Source organism: Amphiprion ocellaris, chromosome 7, assembly GCF_022539595.1.
Source record: "Amphiprion ocellaris isolate individual 3 ecotype Okinawa chromosome 7, ASM2253959v1, whole genome shotgun sequence".
Lineage (NCBI taxonomy): Eukaryota > Metazoa > Chordata > Actinopteri > Pomacentridae > Amphiprion > Amphiprion ocellaris.
Window position 1 is genome coordinate 1,351,611 of NC_072772.1, and position 27,230 is coordinate 1,378,840.

At 38.1% G+C, this 27,230-nt stretch overlaps 1 protein-coding gene across 1 annotated transcript in view; it reads left to right on the forward strand.

Annotated features, from left to right (window-relative positions):
* Nucleotides 1–27,230, forward strand: part of dph1 (diphthamide biosynthesis 1) — a 68,036-nt gene that overhangs the window by 2,170 nt on the left and 38,636 nt on the right. The window contains exons 2-3 of the mRNA XM_023272064.3: nucleotides 1,340–1,489; nucleotides 12,844–12,907. Coding sequence (XP_023127832.1) covers nucleotides 1,340–1,489; nucleotides 12,844–12,907 — 214 coding nt within the window. The remainder of the gene's footprint in view (nucleotides 1–1,339; nucleotides 1,490–12,843; nucleotides 12,908–27,230) is intronic.

Consider the following 27,230-nt stretch of genomic DNA (forward strand, 5'->3'; position numbering starts at 1 on the left):
CAGTGACAATGGTGTTTACGCGACACTGGAAAGTTTTTTTTCTTGGCATCCGTACAGCGTTTCCTCCAGGATAACATGCATATGAAGCTAGTTTAACAAACTGGGATCTCCACTGTTTCAACAAACTTTTTAATGAGTCTGCACTTTTAAATTTGTTTCCACTTTGTGACTTTTTAAAGGAAGACACCAAAAAAATACAGTTATTTGAGTCGGGGCACATTTCTTTACTTTGCATGCAGGAAGCACTGAAACTACAGTTTTTAGTTGGGTCCTGTTTTCAAAGATGAACAAGATAAAAGGCTTTTACAGGACAAAATGGTTTGATCTGCCAGGAAGTCTCACACAGCCAATAAATTTTATCTAAAGTGAGCTGGTGCAGGGATACTGACAGAGGTGGTGTTAATACCTGTGGCTCACATTTTAGAGAGGCTTACAAAAGAAGTAGTGAAAAAAATGACCCAGAAAGATGATTTCTAATCAAGCTTATTCTAAGAAGGAAGCCAAGAAGTCTTCTTGAACTTGTCAAGTCGTTTGTAGTGATGACAGATGGAACAGGAGCAGCGATTCTGAATGAGTGCAGTTTCTTCAATATTTTACATGGGATTTTTTTTTTCACTTGAATTCATGATTGAAATAAGTAATTTCCTTGGACTGAACTGCAAAAATAACTCAAATGAGCTTGGATTTTTCTCATTCTCACAGCTGTTATGGAAGAAAAGCAAAACAGGATCTTTGGTGTCTGGAGGCGAAATGTTTTTTATAAAAAGTGACTACATGAATTTTTGCAACCACAGCTCACGAATGTGTCAAGTTGTACATTTACATTTTTGGAGACAAAATGATCTTAAAATGAAACATAATACATTTTCTGAATGTCTGAATTATTAAGCTCAACACCGAATCACTCATATTAATTATATGGAGCAAAGTATTCTCCTGCAATTAACCAAGAATGTGTAAGATTGTTAATGAGTGCAGACAGAAGCCCAGAACATAATAAATGCCCAGTTTCAGAAGGATATGGAGTACCAGGCAATTCATTAAAATTGCCTGAGGAGTGCACATTTTAGAAAACACTCTGATGGTCAATGAATTCCTGCCTGAACCTAAGAACAAGTGGGGCTGCATTCAATTCAGGTTCTGCATGTACAATCTGAACCAAATATCTTCAGTTTCTTCAATTTCAGCCGGCATTTCAGGCTTCCCATACTTTTATACAGTTTGGATTAGGTGAAAACCGCTTTCCTGAACTTTTGCTGTGGAGTTTGGCACGTTCTGAATGCTTCACCCTGTGTTCAGCGCATCGCTAACAGCTCAATAATTCACCTTTTCTCTGCAGTTCGAGGACCACGGCGAGTAGCCAATCAGATTCCAGATGAAATCCTCCAAGACCCAGAGTTACAGGAGGCTATCAAAGCCCTGCCTGCAAATTACAACTTTGAGATCCACAAGACAGTTTGGCGAGTGAGACAAGCGAATGCAAAGAGAGGTGAGATCTTTTTCTTTCTTATTGCACTTCATTCATGTTGCACATGATGCCAAAACCAGCCTCTGCTATGAGGGTGTTACCAGATTTTAAATGATAAAATGCATTTTGCTGTTGTTAGTGGCATTTAATGTACAGTGGAGCTGGAGATTATTCAGCGATCTTGTCCCCAGATGATTGTGGATTAATGCAGCTTATGTCCCGGTTGTTGACATGGTTGTCATGGTGATTTTAACTGCTGTAGAGAGTGTTGCTGCTGTAGAAATAATGCTACACCAGAGAATTTGCTATCAGGGTCGAAATAGAAACACAATCTCTCTCATTTTCCTCCACTACATAGTCTCTACAACTCATGTGTATGTAGGAATACATCTGAGTGAGAAATTAAAAATGGATCAGCTGTCTTAGTTGTGTTCTGCCCGGCCCAGTCACAGGAGATGTCACGTTTCTGGTGTGATCAGAGTTCAGGGGTCACACTGATAAAACCGATTGCAAGGAAACAGCTACATTTCACCCACTAGCCTTAAAATGTGTCTCGACTGTCTTAAACTTGGATGTATGTTGCTTAAAGCTTTCTGCAACTCTGACCTAAGTTTGAAAACTCTTTATCAACAAGTCCTCACTCAAGAAAAGTGGAAGTTTAACACAAGAAATTATCTGAAACCTGGGCCAATCCCAAGAACACTCACAGTCAGTCCTAGTGTGTCCACTCACAGACTCACTGAAGTGTAAATTACTCGTGCTATAGGGTTTTGAAGTGCACGGCTTGCTGCTGAATTAACTAAAATTAGCTGAATTGGATGAGAAGCTACTTGGAAGTAAAAGATCTTCATCTGTCTTTTAAACAGACTGTATTTACATTAGTGGAATGATTCCAATTTACAGTGAGACTAACTAGCAGGAGCTGAGCAGAAATTAAACGTTCTGGTAAAGAAACTGTCCTAAAATGTGATGTTGTCTGCAAGCAGTGGATGGAGAGTGTTAAGCATTACAAACAGAAAGACAGTGTGTGTGTGTGCAAGCATTCATTCAAAATGTCATCCATGAGTGCATCTGTGCTTTGACCTACTTTGGCGCCTATTGTACGATTGTTAACCTGCGAGGGCCGTACAGGTTTATCCCATGTTGGGACAAATCAAATACAGACCCAGTTTTCAAAAGGCCATCTAGGTCATCCCACAGTGACTCTGACATTAAAATCTAACATCACTGAACAGTATTTAAAACAATACATCAGCAGCAGAATCTTGAGAAGGGGCCTCTGTGGTAATGTGATTCAGAAAAAGCCTTTTTTTTTTTTTAACTTGTGGTTTGTTCTTTCTTAATTGGTCAGAGTGGACATCAAAGTGAAGCTTTTCACAAGCACTTCATGTCCAGCATGTTTTGGAGTCTGAACTTGTGAAGGGAATGTGTTAGGCTTCTTTGATCTTTTGGGTGGGTGGCAGTTCCCCCAGGAATTGTGCTTATGTGTTATTGACAGATTTGGAAGGCTGCACTCGCACTGTGGCTGCTAAGTGCCGCCCGAACTCAGATTTCTTCTCACCAACCATGCAAACAGATTTGTGTATCAACAAACAAATTGAAAAAGACTTTAAAATTTGTTTTAGAGCCATATTGAAAGCAGAAGTTGATATCAGAAACAGCAAACATTGCAAAAGCATTCATAAGTAAAAGAACTGAAAAAAACAGTCAGCAATTAATGTGATCTGTCTGACAGACTGCCTAGAAGTCTGGTATTTGTTCATTGGTTTTATTTCAGTTAGTTTAATTTCTGTAATTTATTATATATTATAGCTATAGTCTATCTACATTAGTATAATAGTTAGGTTATTCCCCATCATAATAGCAATGTAGTGTCTCCACCTAGATATGTATTGTAGTCAAGTAAATTAGTGTTTTATGTAATTTTTGTTGGGTTTATTCCCTAATATGTAAATTTCTCAGGTATAATCACACCTTACATGATACTGCAGGGTCGTAACAGAAATATTTAATCATGTAAGGTTGCTTTTGTCATACCAGTCATAATCCTTTTCTTTTCACAATCCTTTTCTGGTCTTGACTTAACTATTTTATCTTGCTTATGTTGCATCATGTTTGTGGTGTTTTTGATTTTTTGAAAATAGTATAATTATTTGTCCAATTTGAAATTAGTTTTTTTTGCACAACACATAACGTTTGGCTATATACATGAAGTTCTAACAACAACAACTATTTCTTCTTCTTCTTTCTTGTTCCTTCTTCTTTCTCGTTCTTCTTCATATTATTATTGTTCTAAATTCAGGATTTCTTAAACAAACACATTTAATACGATCTGAGAAGAAAATTGAAATTGAACATCAAGGCCTACAGTGCAATTGTAGCTTCAGGAGAAATTAAATGTGGGCACTCAGTTAATAATTTTTGTCAATTCATAAAACCTACCCTGGTCATATCCATAATAATCATCATCATAATAATAAGAATCTTTATTTCTATGACGTCTTTCAACACAATCCAGCCCCACATTTTGGTAGAGAAGCTTGTTAATGTCTTTGGTGTTGATGCATGTCTTGTGGGTTGGATCCTTGATTTTCTTACGAATAGATTACAAGTCAGGGTCAACAGAACACTGTCCAGTATACTGACCTCCTCCACCGGATCACCTCAAGGCTGTGTTTTATCTTCCCTTTTATATATTTTATACACAAACGGTTGTGTCAGCTGCCACGATAACAAATTCATCATCAAGTATGCTGATGATTCGGTAATCGTCACCCTGTTTGGTGGTGATGAAGTCGGACATGGACAGGTTCTTGATGATTTTATATTATGGTGCAAAGAAGCTTTCCTTCAGATCAATGTTTTTAAAACAAAGGAGATCTGCAGTGATTCTAGACGGTCTCCTCCAGCTCCTCAGTGTAGTGTGGTCCATGGCGAGCCAGTGGAACTGGTACCTAACTATAAGTATCTGGGTACTGTAATCGACAGCAAACTCAAATTTGATTTAAACTATGAAACGCTGGTTCAAAAGGTCAGCACCGACTATTTCTGTCTGAGAAAGCTCGCCAAGTTTCAGGTTGATAGGACCCTGATGAAGCTCTTCTACTGTTCCTTCATCCAGTCAATCATCTCGTTTTTTTTATCATATGCTGGTATGGTAACCTTGGCAACAAGGACAAGAACTCCCTCGGGAGGATAGTAAAAGTAGCCTCTAAGATAGCTGGGGTGTGTTTTAACAGTCTGGATGACATTTTTTATACACAAGTTAAACGAAAAGCAGAGTCTGTTCTGATGGATGCTACTCATCCTCTTAACCAGGAGTAAAAGTTGCTCCCCTCTGGCCTTCGTCTGGCAGAACCCCAGGCCACAAAAAACAGGTACAAGTTCTCCTTTGTGCTTACCTCTATTAGAGTTATAGACGCCGAGAAGAGGAGGTAATAAACTGTGGGGTTTTTTTGGTGCTGTACTTTATCATGTACTGTGATGCACTTTATCCTGTTTCACTTGACTTTATTCTGGCTTGCTGCTGCCGACTGTTGGCACTGAATTATAATTATACTTGACTGCATGAATGACCAAGATTGCTGCTAGTGTCCATGTCAATCTTCTGTTTCGTGTGGTATTTATTATTTTCATTTATTTTATTTATGGTTTTTATTGAGTTTTTACTGTTTTTTACTGCGTTTTTACTGTTTTATGGTTTTTACTTTTTTAATTTGTTTGTTTTTACTGTTTGCTTACTGGAATGCTGGTGTAAACTGCTGCAAAACAAATCGCTCTTCATGGGACAAATAATAAAGTTGAGTTGAATTGGCTTTTTTAAAACTGGAGTTACAAAATGCTTCACAATGCATTAAGATACAGAAAACATTACATAAAAACAGTGAAAGAAAAAAAATGGTGCTTTGAATTCTGTCTTGCATGAAGAGCCAGTGTAATTGTGTCAGGACTGGAGTTAGGTGTTCTCTGCGTTAAGTGTTTGTGAGACGTCTTGCTGCTGCGTTCTGAACAAAGTGTAACCTGGTAATTGTTGAGTCATTGAAGCAGGTGAATACTGAGTTGCAGTAGTCAAGGTGGGACAAAATGAGGGTATGTCAGCTTCTCAATGATGTTTCAGGGGAGAATTAATTTATCTTTACAATGAGGTAACTTTGAGGACAGTTGTCCTCTACTGTCAGTTACCATGACCTGCATCCAAAGATTTTTATTTTGATTAGATATAAAAGATTAGTATTTTTGCACTTAATATCATGCATACTTTTCTGTCCTTACATGTAGCTACAAGTAGATATCCACTTTTCCTGATGTGTTTTTTTCTCCTGATGTTTCAATAGCAGCCTCTGGCCTAAGAAAAAAATTGTCCGTCACCAATTTAAATGTCAAAATGTGCCGTCTGTCTGTCCTTGCCTGCATTGGGTGGATGTATGCAGATGACACGCCAAAAGGATTGACTCATTTTTTGGATGTCCCTGTGGGGAGCGGGTGGTTTACTGCAGCCTGCTGGCTTTGCTTTTTCTGTTGTGTGACGATTTTTAGTTTTTTTTTAAAAAATATGTCAGAGCTCATCCTCTCTGTCTGAACTCAGAGAGAATAACTCACCTTATCACCCCAGTCTCTCTCTGTTCCTCTTTGTGCCCATCTGTTGTCTTTGTCAGCCTTTCAGCTCCTCTTGAGTCTCATACAGTTCTTTTGAAATGAAGGACAGAGGAACATACAGTAGATTTTTTATTTTTCCTGCCCAGTCTGTTTTTTTCTGAGTTTATAAATAGTCAGGGTTGTGTGGTGTTCTGCCTAATTTTATCATTTGAATCTAATTGTGTGCTGTTATAATATAATCTGTTGTGCATCCCACTTACTTTCAGGGGCATTTCAGTTCTTTCGCACCTTTTTCTGCTGTTGGCTGTCTGCTGTCTCAATTAGCATCACACTTTCAGTTAAAATAAAGGCAAATTAACACAGACGCAGTTAGGTGAAAATAACTCACTGACTTGAGTCTAGTGTTTTGTCTATAGGGAAGCAGTTGTCTGAGTTATGCCTTTAAAGAATTCAGAGCGAAAGCATTAGATGTGGGCTGTTTGTGCTTAGCATGCACAGATAAGATGTAAGCAATGTATTTGTCCATGTTTTACTGAAAATATGGTTGTGGGTATTTGTAGAAACAGACACATTTGCTCCTTTCTGCTCTGTTTCATTCCACTGAAAGTACTATATGTGTTTCCAGGTAATGATGTATGTCCTTGGTGTTTAGTTTAAGGTTAAAAAAAAAAAAAAAAAAAAAAAAACTCACGAAATTAGGAAAATAAGTGGTTTTGTGTTTTTTAGACTTCCATAAATGATTATTTGAAACCATTTCCAGAGTAGTAGAGTTTTTCTTTTTTCACTTTTGAGAGATGAAAAGTGGACAGGTTTTATTAACATTTAAATTTAAATTTAAATTTAAATGGAAAGACGAAAGGTTTCCATAAGTATGTCTTACATTTGATTGGAAAAAAGTCTCTAAGATATGTGCTGAACCAGCCGATTCTTCACTCGCATCTAAATGAAAGAAACAATCTGCTTCCACATAATAATTCTTAGCCTGTGTTTTGAGATGAGAGATGATGTACAATATGACTGTTTTTGGATCCCAGTTAAAGTTAGTTTTGTCTTACAGCAGTTCTTTAGCCTTGCTCGTGTCTTCTTAATCCTGTTTAAAAAAAAAACAAAACTTAGATGAAACATAGAGATAAAGCCAAAAAGCAAACAAAACAAAAAAATAAAAAGAAAAGCATTCCAGTCCTGAGTGTCTTGAGAGGCCTTGAATCTGTGAATGTGTTTCCCTGGGGTAATTGTGGAATTCCCAGGGAGTTGTTCTGTTTTACAAGGTCTTCTCACATCTATACCAGAGATAATCAAATGATTCACACAGTTGACATTTTCTCTTAGATGTTTCCTTGAGCTTCAAGACAATAAGTACCATGTCGAGCATTTGGGTCCCTTCTTTTAGTTTCTGCAGTTTTTTTTCTTTGTAATGGTGCAGTTACTTGTATAAAAGAGTAGGATGTGGGGGAATAAGAGGAGAGCTGAAAATGGTACAATCATAAAATTTGTAAAAATCTTAAATTATGTTTTGAGTTCAGAATTGCCTCACAGCCGATGTTAACTTCACATCTAACTAAGCTTTCTGATTTAACAGAAGTACTTAAGTTCAGATTATTAAAAAAAATACAGTTATATAAAAGAAATAAGTACACATGGAAACTCTTGACTTCTTCAGCATGTGTGAAGCAAACATTTGATCATTTTGACTACAGAATAAGATGATAAACAAACAAATGACACATGAAATTGACATTTTTATCATCTCAGACCAACAAGACTGGTCAATCACATGGAAAAAATGAGTTTAGGACACTAAGTCCATAAAATTAGAATCAGTGATTCCATATATTTTTGAGGAGCAATGGATGAAGCTTCTGACATCTAAAATTTGCTATTTAAGGTTACCATACCAAGATCTAAAGCACTCTAGATGCCTTAGTCTGGCAATGGATTTATAAAAAGGTTATTTAAGATGTTACACTGTTTCCAGGACTGGCTGCCCCTTAAAATTCAGCATAACAGCAGATCACTTGATGCAAAAAGAAGTCCACACGTGGCCCAAACTGTCATCTGTAGGTAACTCTGCAGCTGTTGGTAGGAAAGTGTATGCATCTACAGTCAGAAAACAATTGCACAAATTTGTCCTGCATGTGAAGCATGCCAGCGAAATACACTGTGCTATCTAGAAATAGCATTAGAGCAAAGCTACATTTTGCCAGTGGCCATGTAGCCAAAGAGCAGACCTTCTGTTATTATATGTTCTGGACGGACAAATCAAAGCTGGAGTTTTTTGGCCACAGTAACAGGAGACAGTTTGGCAGCTTTTCAGTGGAATAACCTCGTACCACCTGTGAAGCATGGTGATAGAAATGTTATTTGTTGGGGGTTGCTTTTCTGCTTCCAGGACTGGAATGAACGCTGCATCATTCCATTCTTGAAGGTAATGTGAGGCCATCTCTCTGAAAGTTGAACCGGAAGTGGACCTTTCAAGAGGATGATGGTTCTCTAAGCACATTAGCAAATCCATCAAGGAATGTCTCAAAAAGAAGGACTGGAGGGTTATGCAATGACCTAGTCAAAGCTTAGATTGGAATCCCATTGAAATGTTGTTGGTGGATTTGAAACGGGCAGTACATGTAGGAAAACCCTCAAACATCTTGCAATGGAAGGGATTTGCATGGAAACGTAGTCAAAAATTCCAGCAAGCGGATGTCAGAGACTGCAGAAAGTCATGTGAAACACTTGCAAGGCATTTAAGGTAAAGAGGGCAAGACTAGCATCTGAGACCAAGGGTGTATTTACTTTTCCACAGAAGAATATTACATCTATTTAGATTTTCATTAAATACATTTTTGAAAAAGCTAATTTTCTCTGTGATGTTGTTCAAATACACCACATTTATCACAGAGGATCAAATGTTTGCTCATCCAAATGTCAAAAATCCCATTTGTTTCAGTATTTTTACATAAAATATGGTTTTGCCATTTGCAGATTGCTGGTTCTAATTTGCTCCTCCCCTAATAACAAAATTACTGTTATCATTCCAAAATACAAAATGGCAAGTTGGATGCATAGCTCATGCTTTTCAGACTCAGAAACACTTTCTATAGATAAACATAAGTAGAAAATAATATGTCCTAAAAATGTAAATACAAGTCGATAAATATTCCGAAAACATAAAGACAAGCAGAAACCTTATAAGCATAAATGTAAAATGTGCATTTACTTATAGAAAATATGACAGTGGTAAGAGTTCTGGCTGGTGATAGAAAGTTCAAACTGATCATAGAATCATTCAGAATTATCTATTGATTGCCCACTAATATGTAATCACATGTATGAGTTTGCTATAAAAAGCATATAAAACAATATCATGCCTTACTGAAACTGTACCTATTATGTCCAGATTCAAACACATAGTAATTAACTAAAATAAGTCGTTACAATGAGCTGAGTTTTAAAAAGGTCATTTCTACATTTAATATATAAATTATTTTAGATGAAACATAAATTGCAAAGTGTATTACGGCACAATAGCGCCACAGACTGTAGCCACCAAAATTAGCATGCAGTTGAATCAGTGGTGTTATGAAACATTTTCAACAAAAGCTGAACATACTGTATGTGCTTCATGATAGTAGAATTCATTGCAGGACAGTTTTATTAGAGTGCATTAGTTCTAGCTAGATTTACCTGATAAATGTGAAACTGCGTGTATTATATTTACTCATTCTCTCCTTTCATTATGTCCCCATTTTCCAATTTTGGCCATTTTAGTGTTTGAAAACATACACAGAAGCCATTTATTACTGTATACTGCATATTAATTGACATTTGACAGTTCATCACCGATAGATGTTATGTATTTTCACGTCTAGCGTTTAATTTTCTATGGGATAACTGTTGTCTATAGCCTTATTCTCAGTTTTAAGGCATAACCACCTGTCGGAAAACTCCAAGTAATCCCTCAGCTTTGTCCGTTCAGTCTTCCGTTCACTTGCAAATTGGTCTTTGCTGCACTTTCTTAGTTTACCTCTTGTCTTTCTTTGTTAACATAATCCCACTCGTAGCTTTTTGTGCAGCCAATAGTGTTGCAACAATAGCTATGGCAACCAAATTCGATGATTTGTGATTGACAGTTTATGTATCCTCCCAAACTTTTCTCTGCATATTGGGAAAGTTGTGCAACAGTGACACATCTGTATGAGTTCCATACATTTGTTTCTTGAATTCATTTGACCTTGTTTAATGTATATGTTGTCACGGTGATCTGTGTTAACTTTTCATGCTTGCGTGCAAACTCAAACACGCATCCACACACTCGAGCCCATCTGCAGATTCTGACTCACCTTTCACTGGAAGAAGGGCTCTTTGCTTCTGTCAGCTGTTGCAGAGGTCTGCTCTGAAACCTTTCTCTGTTAATAAACTTGCCCTTTTCCAGGTAATGACCTGTCTCTCACTTTCTGCATGAGCGCTTGGTGATCCCTTAACCTTTCATCAATAAGGAGTGGTCTCGCTCCTCCTCTTAGCACCGCTGCATCTATCACTCCATCTCGTCACCATCCTCCTCTCAACCTGCTTGGCCTTTCGTCTGTCCCAGCTTTTATTGTTTAATGCTGTCTGGCACTGAAGTCTCGAAATTGTTTCGGGCCTAGTCATGTGAAAACGTGCGCCGAATTCACTGTTTTCAAATTGTAAGTGTCCACTGAGACAGTGATGGATTTATTGAAGGTGCGGCAGAGTTTGACTGGGAGAAAATGTCATGGTTGATTGAAACAAAGCCTTTGTCCCCAGGTGCTTACTCAATGTGTCAGACCTGGCGGCGGCCACTTCACACAGAACTGTCCAAACCCCGTGCATGCATGTTTGTCAGATTGAAGTTCACAAATGAAAATAAATGGAAAAAAGGAGATCTGCTGACAGGAGAAGTATATTTAAAGCTTAGTTTACTCATCAGTGTTTTATATTTTAGTCTGTTTGCACCTGAAATAAGGGACTGTATTGACAGGTCATGATGTGAAAATAACTCCTTGAGTACACATTTTCCTGATTTTATATTATCCGTTACCTGGTGATGTTCATATTTTTCTCCAGTCTTTGACACTTGTTCGAAAACTGAAAATAAAATTTGGTCTTTTTCTATTTCCTTGCTGAAACATTCAGTTACTGAATTCAAGTGGCTAGTATTTTTAATAATTAATTAAATGTTTTCCATCATTTATCTGCTTTTTTTTCTGTTTTATATCAATGAATACTGTGAGTTTTTGAGTTTTGGACAGTGGATCATATGAAACAAGAAAGTTAAATGTGTCACATGGAGCTCTGGGAAACATTTTCCGCCATCTTCTGCCAACAAAACTAATAAAACTCTCATTATTTGCATCCTGAATTGGTGATTGTGCCTTTTAAAAAATGCAGAAATTACCAATTATGTAAAAAGGAGAAGATAGAGCAGATTGTGTGATTCCAGAGCACCACATTTGCTCTCACCACTAATCTCTGTCACGCTTGTCGTTTTGCTCCCATGCTCTTCATGCTCTGGTGCTTTTTCTTGGATTCCTCGACGGGTTATACTTGGCATCATCAATATCGAAGTAATCTCTGATGCCAAGATGTCATCGTGTTTATTTCATGATGAGATGTCGGACTTAATGCATACCAAAGCATTCTTATTACAGGAAGTCATATAGGGTATTTGATGCTAATACCTCAAGACAGATTTGCCAAAAATCCCCAAGTGACATTTAGATCCAAAGAGACATGAGGATATTTGCCCTATAACCACTAATTTAAATAAGACACGACACAGTATTTTGTCTATTTCTGTTACTTTTATGTATAGTCTCAGCTGGCAGTGGTTGGGTAGTTGGGTAATAGGAGCTGATTGATAATGTTTTAGACAGTGTTTGTGGTTTGGAACCACAGTCAGACATGCTTGATGTCTTTTAGGATGAAACCCAGATAGATGTATTTTAACCTTTTTTTATTGGATTTGTGTTTTCTACTGCTGATAGCTTTCCTTTTCTAAAGCTCATGAGAACTTTCATTTGAGCTGCTGTATTTCAGATCCCCTTCACACTTGTTTGTAGCGAGCAGACACAGTCCTTATTATTGAGGGTTGTTAAATTTGCTTGCCCACTACAGTGCATTTGCTTTTTAGAGATGGACAGTCTTTCATATTGGTCTTTGTGTTTACATGTGTAGCAAATCTCCAATCATTTTTCTTTGAATGAATATGCATAAATAAAAAGAGTTACATTTCACTGATTGTAGGCAGGCAAGCTGCTTCCAGACCCTTCTGCCCCGTTTGATAAAAAGAGGAAAAAATAAATGCAGAGTGAATCCAAAACGAGGCACAAAACACTTACTAAAGGCTGCCCTAAGCAAGGTTTTTCAATCGGCGACTGGTGTCACATATCAGTAGATCAATGGGTCTCCTGCTGTCAACAGCCACAGCAGGTCCAGTGCAAGTTAAGTGGTTGCTAGATTTAATTTCCAGACCGGTTGTGTCCATAATAAATTCTGGCTTTGCAGGCAGAAAGAGTGAAAGTGTGACCCATCTGTGGAGATAGACCCATGGCTATAGGGTTGGACTGTACTTCCAACAACCCGTCACTCACTAAAACACCCAGCAGCGTGACCGTGGCAGGGAGAAAATTGCCCCGAAATGTCACTGTTTGCTGTCAGTGAAGCACTCTGAACCAGGCGCTGTCGAGGATTTATTAAATAACATGTTGAGATCACTCTAACACAAGTATGTAACTTCTCTGTTTGCTTTTTCCTTCTCTCTCCAGTCGCTCTGCAGCTTCCAGAGGGCCTGCAGATGTTTGCCTGTACCATCTCTGACATCATTGAGAGGTAAAATTTAGAAAAGAAAAGAGGTTTTTACATTTTGATTGCTTAAGATATTTGAGAATCCGTGAGTGAGCAGCAGGTGTGGAAGTCAAGCCAGCAGCATATGAATCCTAACTGCCGTGGCCACTTGGTGCTCATTAGGACAGCGAGAGTGTTATCGCAATTCCCCGCCTTCGACTCAATCAGGGATTCAGCAGAAAATGAGACACGATTACGCAGTTTTTTGGACAGAGCAGATATCACAGCTCCTCTTGCTCAAAGTTGGAGGAGGCAAGAGATATTATTCTTGTTAATGACATCTCATTTCAGTCTGCATATGCCCTATTGCACAGCAGCACTCCACCACACAGACACCGCAAGGATTTTTTCTTTATCCTGCAGTGAGAAGTGCTTCTAGGTTAAGGTGCATATAGACCTAATAGTTTATCTTTTATGCTACTCTGTGGTTTGGGCTGCTCTGTGCTAAGTTAAATTTGCTTGTTAAATATAAACACACGGGTCTCTTGGCAGACTTTCTACGTTGGTTGTTACTGGTGTGCCTAATCTTTTTTCTTTTAAGTGCACCAGTACATAATCTAAGTGCTTCCAAAGTTTTGTTTTCCTCTCCCACAGGGAATAGTTCAGGAAGGCTGAAAAATGTGCATGCACAGTGGACACTGGCAACAGGGACTAGTCGTAGGTTTATTACTGACTGACCAGCAATGTATTTATAATTAATGGGTGCTGCTTGCCCTCCCCTCCGAAACGAAACAGTCTGCTGACTCCTGCCCAAACCAAAAGTGATCTGATGCCCCATCAGACATGGTATTGGCATCAATGGTGTTTACAGCTGGCATAGTCTTGCATAGCCAGACCATTCTGCACTACAGAAAGCAGCCACTGCACTTCATTATCATTCTGGTTTTGGCAGAAAACAATGCACTAGCTTGTTTCTTTAAACCAATAACAGTCGTATTGGATGAGTGGAGGATGCTGTGGCAGTCTTCCTGCAAAATAGTGATAGGGGAATTGTTTTGGTGGAACATTTGCATGCAGGGGGGAGAGCACTATCATTAAAGTGGCTAATTCACTGAACAAATAGTGCTGTCTTACTGCACAATCCCAATCCTTGTTAAACTTAAAATCTTTTAGTGTGGTAGATTGTTGCTGTTGTTTCCCACAGTGAAGGAGATTTTGAAAACGGTGCCACATAGGTAGTAGAGGGGGAGGAGAAAACCATGTGAAATGTGCAGCCAATAACAGAGTTATACATACAATCCACTTCTGGTGGGTCAAACTGGGATTTCAAATGGGATGGAAACAGCCAAAGCACAGCACCTTCGCAAATATAGATCAACACCATTAAGATTAAGTGCATGAAGAACCGTCCAAATAAACATAAAAGCGTCACATTTTGGTATTCACCTTTGTTTCTTTTAAGGCAAATAGTAAGAAAAAGAAACAAAGCAAGCCAGAAAAAACCCAGCAGTACTCGGCTCGTACACAAAATCCGAGAGGCTTTGGTAAAAAGCAACTGAACTTCTCTTTTAGGTTCTTGAAGATGTTTCACCTCTTATCCAAGGCACTTTTTCAGTTTTTGAGAACTAAAAGTGAAGTCCAGTTGCTTTTTGCTGAAGCTACTAGGATTACCATGACCTGGATGACTGAGCTTCTACACAGACGTGTACACAAAATATCAGTAAGGTTAAAATGAACACCAAAGTGCAGGGACTCAACTTTACTGGCCAGCCACGAACTCTAAAAACAGCTATGAGTCAAAGAACAGGGCAGTGTAACGGAGCATAACAGAGTAGCCAAAGGGAGCTCATAGCGTCCAGAGCAGCAGAGAGGAGCAGAGGAATCAACTGAAGCAACTCACAGAACAAATGAATCTACAATTTAACACAATATGTCGTAAAAAAAACAACAACAACAAAAAACGTACAGATAAAAACCTGCTAAGTTGGGCTCAACAGTGCAACCAATTAAAATGTTTAGTCTCATTTGATAGATTTTTGGTCGATCAAAATTGTCTCACTCTTAGAGCTCTGACAAACATTCGAAAAAACATTACTACGGAAAATCTCAGTTTTTTTCTTCCATTTTTCGCCTTGTTTGTTGTCCCTCTGGTCTCATTTCACCTTCACATGGCCTGCGTTTCTCAGGAATACTGTCTGCTGTTTTCTCAAAGAAAACGGCTGCTATCATTAAACGCCCAGAGTGGATCCTTTCACATTTGTTTAGTCAATAGCAACCTGATTACGAGATGGACAGGATGAAGAATAGAGTGCTGCGAGCTGCCATAAACTTTACAGGCTGGCTGGATATTTGATTTCACGCATAAAACTCGGATCGCATCAGTTTTACTCTCTTATTGTGCTCTTCATGATAGCATGCGCTTGTATTACTATGGCTAGACATGGTTATTTACTGTATAAATAATAAAACTTTGGTCTTGATAAAACAAGTATTATACAGGGAATTGTTTTTCTACTTTACCTTTTTTATCTTTCTTCTCTTCATACATCATCATTTTGTTCATCTGTACTCCTGCTGGATCAGACTTCCTCTATCACTTCATCTTTCTGTCACTCTCTTCACAGTCATTTCTGCTTTTTTTAATCATAAGAAAGATGATGGAGTGAAGTTTTGATGATAGGTTCTGGTCTTATCAGTTCTGCTGCTATCAGCCTAAGAGCTACCGTCTGTATGGTTTTTAAACCACATAACTGCAGTCCACATTTATGTTTGAATCATCACTGTCCATCACAGCGCCTGCTAAATCGACACCATCTCGTCTAATGATACCAATTAGCGGATACTAACTGCTTTTCTCAGGTCCATTCATACCTTGTCCTCTAACACTCATCGCAGTGTATTTTTCACTCTCCCTTCTCCATCCATACGATTTCCCTCCCAGACTGCGGCAGAGAAGATGGTTCTCATGGTTTCCCCTTCATTAGGTTCTGCTGTACAGTTTCTCTCCCTTAAGATATTTTTCTTCTGTACATGCTGTCTTACTAGGAGTTGCAGCTCCAGACTTTGCAGATTTAACAGATGGATTCTTTGAATGCTGGATAAACATCAGAGCCTATGCAGTAGTGAGTGTCTCTCATTTTTGAAGTGATGATTGACAAGTTGACTATATCATTTGAACAACACCAGCTGAGTGTTAGTGACATTGCCTCCTCATAAAACAATGAAGCTGTCAACAATTCAGCGATGGACAGTCATATCCGTCATTAAGTAACATACAACCCCTATTTTTGTCTTTAACCATGGGTCTTATTTTTGCAGTTTTGTTACTTCATACTAGTTATGATAACATTTTACCAGCCAAACTAATAGCTAAGAGTTGGAAACACGGAAATATTGCTGCAACAAAGTCAAAAAAGAATAGAATCAAGGAGCCAGGAAATGAGAGCCCTTGCTCAACGTGAAGCAATTTCAACCTGTTTTAGCTTCTGTCACATTTGTACTTACTGAGGGCTATTTTTTCACTCCAAAATAAAGTCAGTAATATTAGAATAAATAAAATGTTGACTTTCTTTGATTGCTTATTTTAGGAAAATTGAAAAAAATAAACTTAATCAATCTGTGTGAGCACAACCCGCAATGTAGCCTTGTTCAGCCGAAAAACTCCAGAATTTTTGTCACGCGAGTGTTTGTCGTAGCTGAGTCTTGCCAGTTGTGTTGGGTAGCGCAGAATTTTTTATATTTTATTGAATCTAGTTACTGGGAACTATATATTTTTGGCTTAATTTTAAATAAGATATGTAGAACAAAATAAATGTGATGAAATATCTTGTTTTTAACCAAAGATGTCAACACGTTTTCAGACCGAATGGCATGTCATGCATAATTAGTTCAAAGATGGATGGAAAGTTCAAAATCTACCAGTTCTTTCTGTCTTTACAGTGTGGCTCTGACTGATGTAGTGTTCTTGTAAAGAAAACTTCAGCCCATGTTTGTCATACTGAAAATTAAACAATACACAAGTTTCGACAGATAATTTAAACGTAAACTCAGTTAACTGCAATCACAGATCTGAAGTTGCTGTAGGTTTGTAAAACATAGCTGATGTGTTCTTTTGCTTCATAATTTTACAGTTTAAATATTTTTCTTCTACCATATACATTAAGTTTGATTAAAACATGTATAATTGTTACCGAAGCTCGGGTATAATGTTTAGTTACCGAGGACTGGTGGCCAAAAATTCAGAAAAGATGACATTCTGACAAGCAAGAATTGTTCTTTAACTCCAGCTTAATTTCATCTTTCTTTTGACCATCATAGACACTGCTTGAGAGTTGTACAAATTCACCCTAAATTTGTGTACATACCTCAGAAAATACAAGAGATGATTATTGTATCCATAAATAGGAAGCTGCAGTGTATGATGAGCCCCACAAGTCATTTATTAATACCCAATGAGTCCATTTATATCCTAGAAAAGCTTTATTTTTTCTTATGTTGTAGGCATAAGTAAAGAAAAGTGGCAGTGTTATTTGACAGCTGCACCATGTCTGCTTTTGATAAGGGCTTATGGGAGCAAAGAATGAATCTCAGGTCAACAGCATCTGGTGGATCCTTACTGTCTGATCTTTGATCCCAATGTGGGAATAAAATTGCAACATTTGTAAGGGGGAACTAAAGAAACTCAAGGTCTTGGTTCAAGTCTGTCTCTCCTTCATACAGTAAAGGGATAGGTGATGCCCTGGAAGTCAGAAAAGTCTCGATAACAATCTCCACACGCCATTCTGAATTTGGCTGATCCCTTCAAAGCCTTAACCCGCAGGTGAAAGCTGTCTGTTTCTGGATGTTTAATCTGACCCCACCCCAGATAAGATTGCTTGCTAGGGAGAACCCAGGATGTTCTGCTGAGAAGCCTGCCAGCAGTATGAACTGCCAACAAATGGAAAAGAAATAGCTCCCAACTCAAATATCTCATGAAAAACTTAAGATGACGAGATAGAGAATGAGAAATATTTAAACAAGTAGTTGCAGCAGCTGCCGTTTCAGAGCAATATGTGGCAGCGAGACAAATATTGTATTGATCAAAATCCAGTAAACGGCTATACTCATGCTTAAATAGATGTAGCACAGGATTGAATGGTGGTAAATGAATGACAGCAGCAGCTTGTACCCGACCTCGTGTCACCCAGCTTATGTTGAGGGTTAGAAGAGGTCCCAGGAATTGGGCGGTTCTCCCATCACCATCACTACCACCCTTTTACTCGGGAGACAGGGCTGAGGTCCACATCAAAATGGGGATGAAAGGGCTAAGCTGCCCTCAGAGTAAGGCGCTTCAGCGGGATGGACTGCTAAGTCTTAATGAGGACAAGCGGCTCTGAATTATGGCCATGCTGCAGTTAATACACTTTGACCAAAATGCACACACTTTACAGTAGTAGTGTACCATGCTTAAAGGGAAGCATTAGAGTTCATTTCCAAGCAGTGTCTCTCTCTCTCTCTCTCTCTCTCTCTGCATACAGGTATGCTCATTTGTTGGTCTGTTTATCTTTCTGTCTTTCTGGCCTCCTTTTTTTCTCCTTATCATTTTTCTTTTATTCAGACTCCGACTAGCAACCAGGAGAAAAGACATGACCTTGCACTCGTATTTATGCATTTAAAATGACAGAAGTAAAGCTTAAAACTGCATGAATCAGAGTCAGTACCAAATAAATAAGACAAAATGAAGTAAAATTTAACAAATCTGTCTTACAGCGTGACCATGACTGCAAAGAGTTGTGTGGTTTTCACCAGCCTTGACCTGAGAACTGTTAATAAATGTCCACTGAAGAATCCCAAACTACACTTTGGTGGCTGTGGGGTTAGCCAGTCCAATATGTGCCTTGATTAGAGGCATAATTTCCACTGGGGATGCATAGACGCATCCCGCCTATTGTTCAGAATGAGGTTTTTGTCCCCACTCAAATGTGCACATTTTCTGTTTGATTCTGTTACTAGAATCTCTTTAAACATTGTCCTCTCACTGTCCAGCTGCCAAAATGACCCTCTGAGGGGTTCATGTCGCTCATCTGAGTAACCTTCAGCGTTACCAGGCAGGAAATTAACCTGTCCATGACTACCAAGTAAATGTGGACTGTGACTGAACCACATTGCTAGGCTGGAATAGAAGCCTCCTTCCAGCCTCTTTGGTGGAGCTTGTTGTGGTTGTAAACAGCCTGAGAGGAAGCTGCAGGCACTAGTCAGGGCAGGAGAAAGTCTTGCCACCTCTCCTCTAATTAGAGTTGTTTTTATTTACAGATAATTCTATCTTATTGTATTTTATGTACAGCGTCTTTGAGCTTTTGGAAAAGCGCTTTATAAATAAATTTATTATTATTATAATTCTTCTAAAAGATGTGAGAAGTCATCAGAAGTTTGATATTTGGTTTATAATTTTCTATATAACAGTACAAATGAGATCTTTATTATGATGACAGTAGATGATTCCCTTTAGATGCATTTGCTTTGTATACTACTATAATTATCAAATTTTAGTATGCTTTCTTATTCGAGCTGCTGCATTTACTCCATTAATTGTCAAGTATTTTAGTAATTACCAACTATTTTGATCATTAGTCCATTTAAATAATTTTAAATTTAAAGAAAATCATTCTATATTCTTTGATTCCAGCTTCTCAAATCTGAATATTTTGTTGTTTCTTTACTCCTTTGTGACAGTAAATGGGATATGTTTGGATTGTGGATGAAACAAGAACATCATTCTTGGCTTTTGAAAATGCTGATCTACATTTATTTTAACAATTTCTGACATTCTATACACCAAATTAATCAATTGATTGAAAATATAATAGACAGACTAATTGATAATGAAATGCATCCTTAGTTGCAGCCCAAATATATATCTAGGAAGTATTTTTTACGCAATTTTCTCTTTAAATGTAGAATCTCTTCACAGCTCCATAACAATCCTGGATTTTAAAATTTCATTACAAACTTACAAATGTTTTCAGCTGTAGCAGTCTAGATCATATACTGCTTTTCAATTAATGCATTGCATGCTACAGAAATCTGACAGCTTTCAGATGGTATCCCTCTTGATATTTGAAAATATACTGATCTTCTGTAGTGCTTACAGTTCAAATAACCATGTTACCATTTGTAAAACAACACTCCATTCATTACTGCGCTATTCTCCTTTATCTGATCCTCTCTGTGCCAATTCATTTCGCTCTATTCGCTTCCAGTGTTGACATTGCTGCATGAATTCAAAGACTTATGAACTTTGCTTTCACAAGTAAACGAGAGAAGAAGCTTTCAAAACAAAAGAAAGAATTGTGTGCAGGCAGGCAATGATGTATGGGCTGTCACTGTACCATATGTTTTATTGCCTTTGATGCTATGCCAGCTGTCTTGTTCTAGGTTTGAAAGATACTTTTATGAACTCACAGCAGTATTTACTGCTGTTTGCTTTCTTGACGGTGGAGGAATACAGAGACTAGCAGAAAGCAAAGAGTTTATCTCCTATACAGGGAGATGTTGGCCTGTAAACTAATCTGAGGTCTTGTTTTCGCATGTTTAGTGGTTAAATGCCAGATTTATTGAGCACACAAAGCCAAGGAGCAGTTGTTGTTCAGGCATAAAACAACAGTGTAATTTACATGACTGAATAACTGTCTTCAGAATGTCATTTATCATAAGCCACAAGATACAATGTGTGTATTTTAATTGTGCTACTGTTTTCTTGTTTATTTTGAATATTCCTCCCTGTAAAACAGCATTGATACAAGTGAATGAGCTACCCTTGTGAAATAGAAAACATTCTTAGTAGATTTTTTTTAAGTAAATTGACAAAAATTGTAAAAACTTGCCTTTGCTTGATCAGCCTTTGGTTATTTAGTATAGTTTGTTGTAATAAATTATGTTTTTATTAATTTAATTTCCCAAAAATCCAAAATGTGACAAGTGAAGTGACTGTGTACCCCTTGTTGAGCCTTTTTTTAATTTTGTTTTATGTATGCGATTTATTTCAGACATGCACAGTATCATAAAAGCAAAAACAAATAAAAAATGTCCAATAATATTAAAATACACATAATAATAATAATAATAATACTAATAATAATAACAATAACAATAACAATAACAATAATAATAATAATAATAATCACACACAATCGTATACATAGATTTAAAAAACTATTGATAAAAATCAATAATATTAATAATACATATAACATTTATACTGCTCTCAAATTATTGAATTGCTGTGACTGCATACCACAAATTTAATTTAGTTGACATTTCAGTATATTTTCATATACTTTATTTGAAACAACAAGATGGCACCTGTTGTTGGAGACCCAGTATTGTACTATGGCACTGTTTAAAGTCAAAAACGATAGGGGTTCTTGGAGCACTGTAGGTGTAGTTATCCTCATATTTCGACCTATTTAACTTATATGTTCAGAATAGGTTTGTAAAGAGATAATATACAGTGTGATATATGGGGCAAAATCTTTTAAAAAATCAGTAGATAAACAATAAATTTAACACTAAGAAAAACATATTTCACAAAAAACAGAGGAGGAAAGTTGAACGAGATAGTTCAAATATGTAAGATCTAAGTGAAAGCCTTAACTAAATTTTATTTTCCCTTAGATCTAGCATTTACCCTAACCCCATTCACCAGTTCCTTTAGTTTCAGATCTTTCTGCAGAATAACAGTCAGCAAAAAAGCAAAAAAAAATAAACATACCCGGGTATTCACCGTCTCATATAACGAGACCCACATTTCTGATTATTATAGAAACAAGAGGAGGAAGGAGGTGTTCCCAAAAATGGGCTTATAAATAAGATAAACCAGTGACTGAGCCTACACATCGACAGAGATAGCCAACCAGCCACGGCGCTGAGCATACAGTCAGGGATTTGCAATTTGTAACCATCTCAAAGCACCGTAATAAACAGTGTCTGGCATCCAAAGAAACTGAGCTGGTGGAGTCACAACAAATCACCATAATATTAATAAAAATGGGGGCAAAAAACACTTCTCTTAGGCCTTAAAGAAAAAAAGAAAAAAAAACTTTGTGAAACACACCAGCTTTTGTGCACGCTTTATTGCTTGAACAATGTTTTCAGTGAGGCTTGAAAACAACAAATGACAGGCTTTTATTTACATGTCTGAAAGAAGACACCAGTCTTGTCTTCTATTCTTCCCTCTTGATGTACGTTTAAAAGCCTTACAGCAGCATGATTTTAGGGCAATATTAGACTGATGCGTGTCACTCTTTCCACTATTTTGATCCCGACTGTCATATCTCAATAACTATTAGATTGGCTGCCATAAAATGTATTACAGATGTTCATGGTTCCCAGAGGATGCATCCTATTGATTTTAGTAAGCTCCGAATTTTACATCGTGCACCATTTCTGGCTTTTAGTTAATAGAATATTCATGTTTTGATACAGTCAGCCAAAGCAGATTGATTTTGCTTCTCTTATGGCACTGTCAGCAGGTCGAAGGTTTTATTTATTCAGAGAAATTATTCTATATCTTCTCAGTGGATTTCCACAGAACTCAGACATTCATGTTCCCAGACAATGCATCTGGAGGAGTTAAGTAGATCCCCTGACTTTCTCTACAACACCGCCATGAGGTTTGCACTTTCTGAGTGAAATATCTCAGCAGTGTTGAGTGGTTTGCCATGAAATTTGGCACATTCCCTTCAGGGTGAATTGTAACCACTTTAGTAATAGTTAAAATTTTCATCTAGTGCTATCATCGGGTCAAAGTCTAACATTTGATATCTCTTGCATTTAGCCTGATTACAGTTAGAGTGTGTTTAACAGGCAAATGAACGTTTATGTGGCCTTTTTGTAATGCAGCTGTTTGGAAATATAAAACAGTAAAACAAATCTAAAGACAAATGTCTGAAAAATATGTGGCCCTTGCTTACAATACTTTAAGAACAAAAGTGGGATTCAGTCAGATCTGACCAGCGAGGGGAGCTTTTGTGGAGACAGTTGATTCTCATTGTTAAGCCGTCTGGAGGAGTTGTGTGCTTGTATGTATGAATCAATAAAACGTGATGGAGGACGCTCACTTGCTGATCCCACTGACACACTGTACCTGTTTTCTGTCTCTCTCCATCATGTACTGCCCTAGATAACTGCCAACAGAGGCCCTGAGATGGCTCTAGTAACAGTTGTGTCAGATGCAGTGTGTTGGTAAATCAAGGTACAGTAGGCACACACAGCCCCCAGACATCTTTAGGTCCTTCACCATAGCTGTCTCCATCCGTCACAACAGATTCTTGATATTCTGCACGGCAGGTTGAATCATTTCTGTGGGAGCAGCAGCCACAGCCCACAGCCTCCCAGGGTAAATGTCAAATCTACCATTAGGATGAAGCCTGGTAGGAGCCTCCAACGCTTTCGTGCCCTCGTCACAGTCTTCACAGCGCCCACAGCACAGCTGAGCTGTAGCAACAGATCTGGGCAGTAGTGAGAAGTGAATGTGTATGTATGTGTCAGCACGTTTGTATATGCATATGTGTGAGTTTTTACACTTATGTACTCTATGATCGCCTGTGTTTGCTGACTTTTTTAGATCATATATGAGATATTCATATATGATCTCCTAGCTCACTCATTCAGCCATGTGCTGTCTAATGCTGGCTCCCCTGCCAGCTTTACCTTCCAGCCTACTTGAAACTTATGCTGTAACAATATCTCAGCGACCACCCGCAGACACTATAGAACCCTGTCAGTGTCAGTCAGGGTTTTTTTTGGCTCCTCTGTGTCATCCCCTAGAAATGAAGACAAGGAGACATAGACCTGTGGACAAAACGAGAAGAAGAAAACCTCCTGCCCAGTAACCATTTCCAAATGTGCTTTTGGAGTGGATCATTTTAACTGAATATATTTGTAGAAAGTGAGCATGTAGATATGAGTTTATCTTATTCTCTCCCATTTCTAATGATTTTAAACCAATTGCACAATCATACAGTATGTGCCTAAAATGTTAAGGATGAAAATATTTTTAAACTGCAGGTTGTACAAGAGTTCTGATTGTAGAAGTTTATTGAAGTCTTATTGTAAATTTGCTAAATACAGAGTTGGCAGAAACTATTTAAGAAAGAAACTCAAGACTCTCCTCACAACAAATCTGTGTTGTTTTACTGGAGCACGTGCATCCCCTGCCAATGATGACGTGATGCCGACGCCTTCCCCCGGTGAACTTGCTTGTAGTGTCAGAGTGGGAGAGTGTAAAGTAAATCTGCCACATTTACTCACAGACTGGAGGACCAGAAAAATACCTGCCGGTTCTGTCTTTGCTGACCTTAATTACATCTCATGAAGGGGCCATCATGACCCGACAGACTGGAACTCCTGAAAGGTGCTGACACCATGTAATATCATATCGAGGGGCGATAGCACCTCGGAAATTGCCTTAGCTGTCACAAAAAGTACAATTGATTCCTTCTAGAGATACAGCAAGAGAAAGGAATGGTCACTTCAGCTGTCACTTCGGCAGAACTGGGCAAATCCAATGGAGGTTGGAGTGTGTACTCTTAATATCTGGCCTTTGACTTCTCAATGGAATCTGAAGGTAGTTTCGAGCACGTCGGTGAAGGTGGTAGTAAAGAACTGGTGTTATCTTCCATTGGATTATTGTTATTTATGAGGTAATGATATAAACACTTTTTCCCTCTCCTCAGCAGTGTGTAGAAGAGATAAGCAGTGCTTAGTGCTGAAGGTTACAGTCCCTCTTTTCCCCTCTGTTCTCTCTCCAACATAACCACTCAGACCGGCCATAATCGTTCTCATTTTGGATGGCAGAATCCCAGGCACATGGCCATGTAATTGCACTCACAGAGAGCTGTGTAATATTATGCACAGCCCTGGAAAGAATGTATTGGAAGAATATTACATATGCTTTTAAAATGTCCTTTCACAGTAATTCCACTGACATTGCTGTGGCAGTTGAAGGACACAGAGTGGGGTTGCACAAAATCTACAAATTGGAAAGAATGAAAACAACAACAACCAATAAAAAGTATGAGAGCATAATTTGAAGTTTTGCGTTCTCTCTGTTTTTCTATGAGTAGTGCCAGACATAATAAAATAGTAGAAAAGGTAATGTAACTGATGCTATTAAGACAATAGGGGGAGAGATGTAGTGGATATATAATGTATGTTGCGCTATATAGGATAAGTAAATGACACATCTCTAAGATCCATCTACAGTCAAGCATTCAGAGAAACCCAAAAAATTAAGTGTAAGATGTATTGATAGGCAGCAGCGCAGAGAAATTATGACAAGGAGCATAAGAGGAGATGAAAGGAGTCAAAAAGCTCGAGAAAATGAAGTGAGAGGAGAAAGACTGTGAAAATGACTTGAGGGAGCCGAGCGACAGATGATGGAGGGAAGCCTTACGGGTAAATGAAAGAGGGATTAGGTGGATGTGACCTCATCAATCTCTACAAGAAAAGGTTCTTCTAATCGTTATTTTTCAGAGTTGACTTTTATGTCATGAGGATTGTTGCAAGAGATGCAGTCTAGTAGCCGTTTTTGATAAATATCGGTGTCCAGACTGGAATGTGCAGAAGCAGCACGTTCTGTCCAGTGGGATTGAACCTGGTAGTAAATTGCCTAAAATAAACAGCATACATTGGGGTCATATGCGAGTTGTACATGTTCAGGCCCCTTGAAAATCGTATTTTCTCAAACAGCTTTAAACAATGGGGGCCGTACATGGGGGAATAGTCGGACTAACTTGCTGGGGCCACAACGTGTAGAGCTCTCACGAGTTAAAACCCCCTTTTAAATGAATTGCATGATAAGTTAGCTATTACTGTAGGCTAATCCTAGATTTTCAGTTTTTATATAGTGCTCGCAGTCCTTTTTGTGGTTATCTGAGCTGTGCACCTTTATGTTTCTGAAGTGTCATCACGCTATCGCTATGTTGCAATGGCCAGCACAAGTGCTTGTTGGAACCTGCACATTAAACATGATCCATTGTACTGTTTTATTTTGAAATTCAGTATCCCTTTCCTAGTGTCAGACCCAGAGTAAGATGGCTTTCCACAATTTTCTTCAAACCTCATTGCTACAGCCTCACATCAAAAATCAATTGTTTGACTTCAGATTGTGAAGACTTTCTTGAATGTGTTTAACATTTGACACACTATCAAAATAACCATTACAGATGAGTTTACAATCCATGTATTATGTATAAGTGGATCCCACTGAGGCTGCATATGTGCAAGGCCCAGATTTTTGTGCTTCATCATTAGTTCTACAAGTCCTCTGCCAAAGTTGAGACAGTTTGGATCACGATGATGACAGATTCATGTTTTTGTCCCGGCTTGTCTCATGGGTTGGAGGTGGATGGAGCTCAGCTGGAACGGCGTACTTCCCTGCATGGATCACAGCTTAGCGACACTTTAATCAAAATCTATTGAAAGTTGTTGGGTAGGTTGTTTGTTTTGCCAACAGTATCAGTCAAATCTGATCATATCGCACCTACACAGTCTGCATGAAGCAGAATAGCAGAATTTTTGAATGTTCAACTGTTACATCTGCAATAGCAGATTTTAGGGCTATATGGGGGCAGTGAGAACAAACTGTAAACCCAACTCTGATGTATTCCCTACATTCCAAATTGCATACTTTACCTTTCAGTTTGTACTACAGCTGCCCTTACAAAGTATGCATACATTTGGGACATGCTACTTTGTCATAATATTGCATCTTAAGCTTTGGCCATATATCCATTGCAGTCTGCAGTGTGGAATGAGCTGCTTGTACGCTGTTGGCGGCTCAAGCTTGGTACTTTAGTGAGACACCGTGACATTTTTTTATGCTACGCAGAGCATCCTGGGTCAGAATGGCCAGAAAAGCATACTTCGTTTAACATACTATGCAGTGGAACATGCTAATCCTTTTCTGGCATGCTATATAATGTGGTAGTGTGGGTATTGGAATGCACCAATTATCATCTTTAAGGTTAATACAGCCAGCTTATAAGCATAATATAATGCCAATTTACAAATCCAGCAGATATAGAAGAGAACAGAAGAATTAGTGAATAAATTGAAGCGCTGTAGCCACATATTTGTCATGTCTAATGTAATATATCTCATAGTATTTGTTTTGTTTAGTTTTTGTTCTATATGTGACGCAGTGGGATGCAAGGCAAGTTTCAGAAGAACATTCTGATAAAAGGATGTCAAATCACATCAGCATTTCATTTGGAATGTAGTTTTTCACTCGTATTTTCACTCTCCTTGAAGAAAATATTCAGCTCTTCAGCCTCTAAATGCTCTGTTACACTCAACAGTTAAGTGCTAAGTCAGAAAACCAAAATAA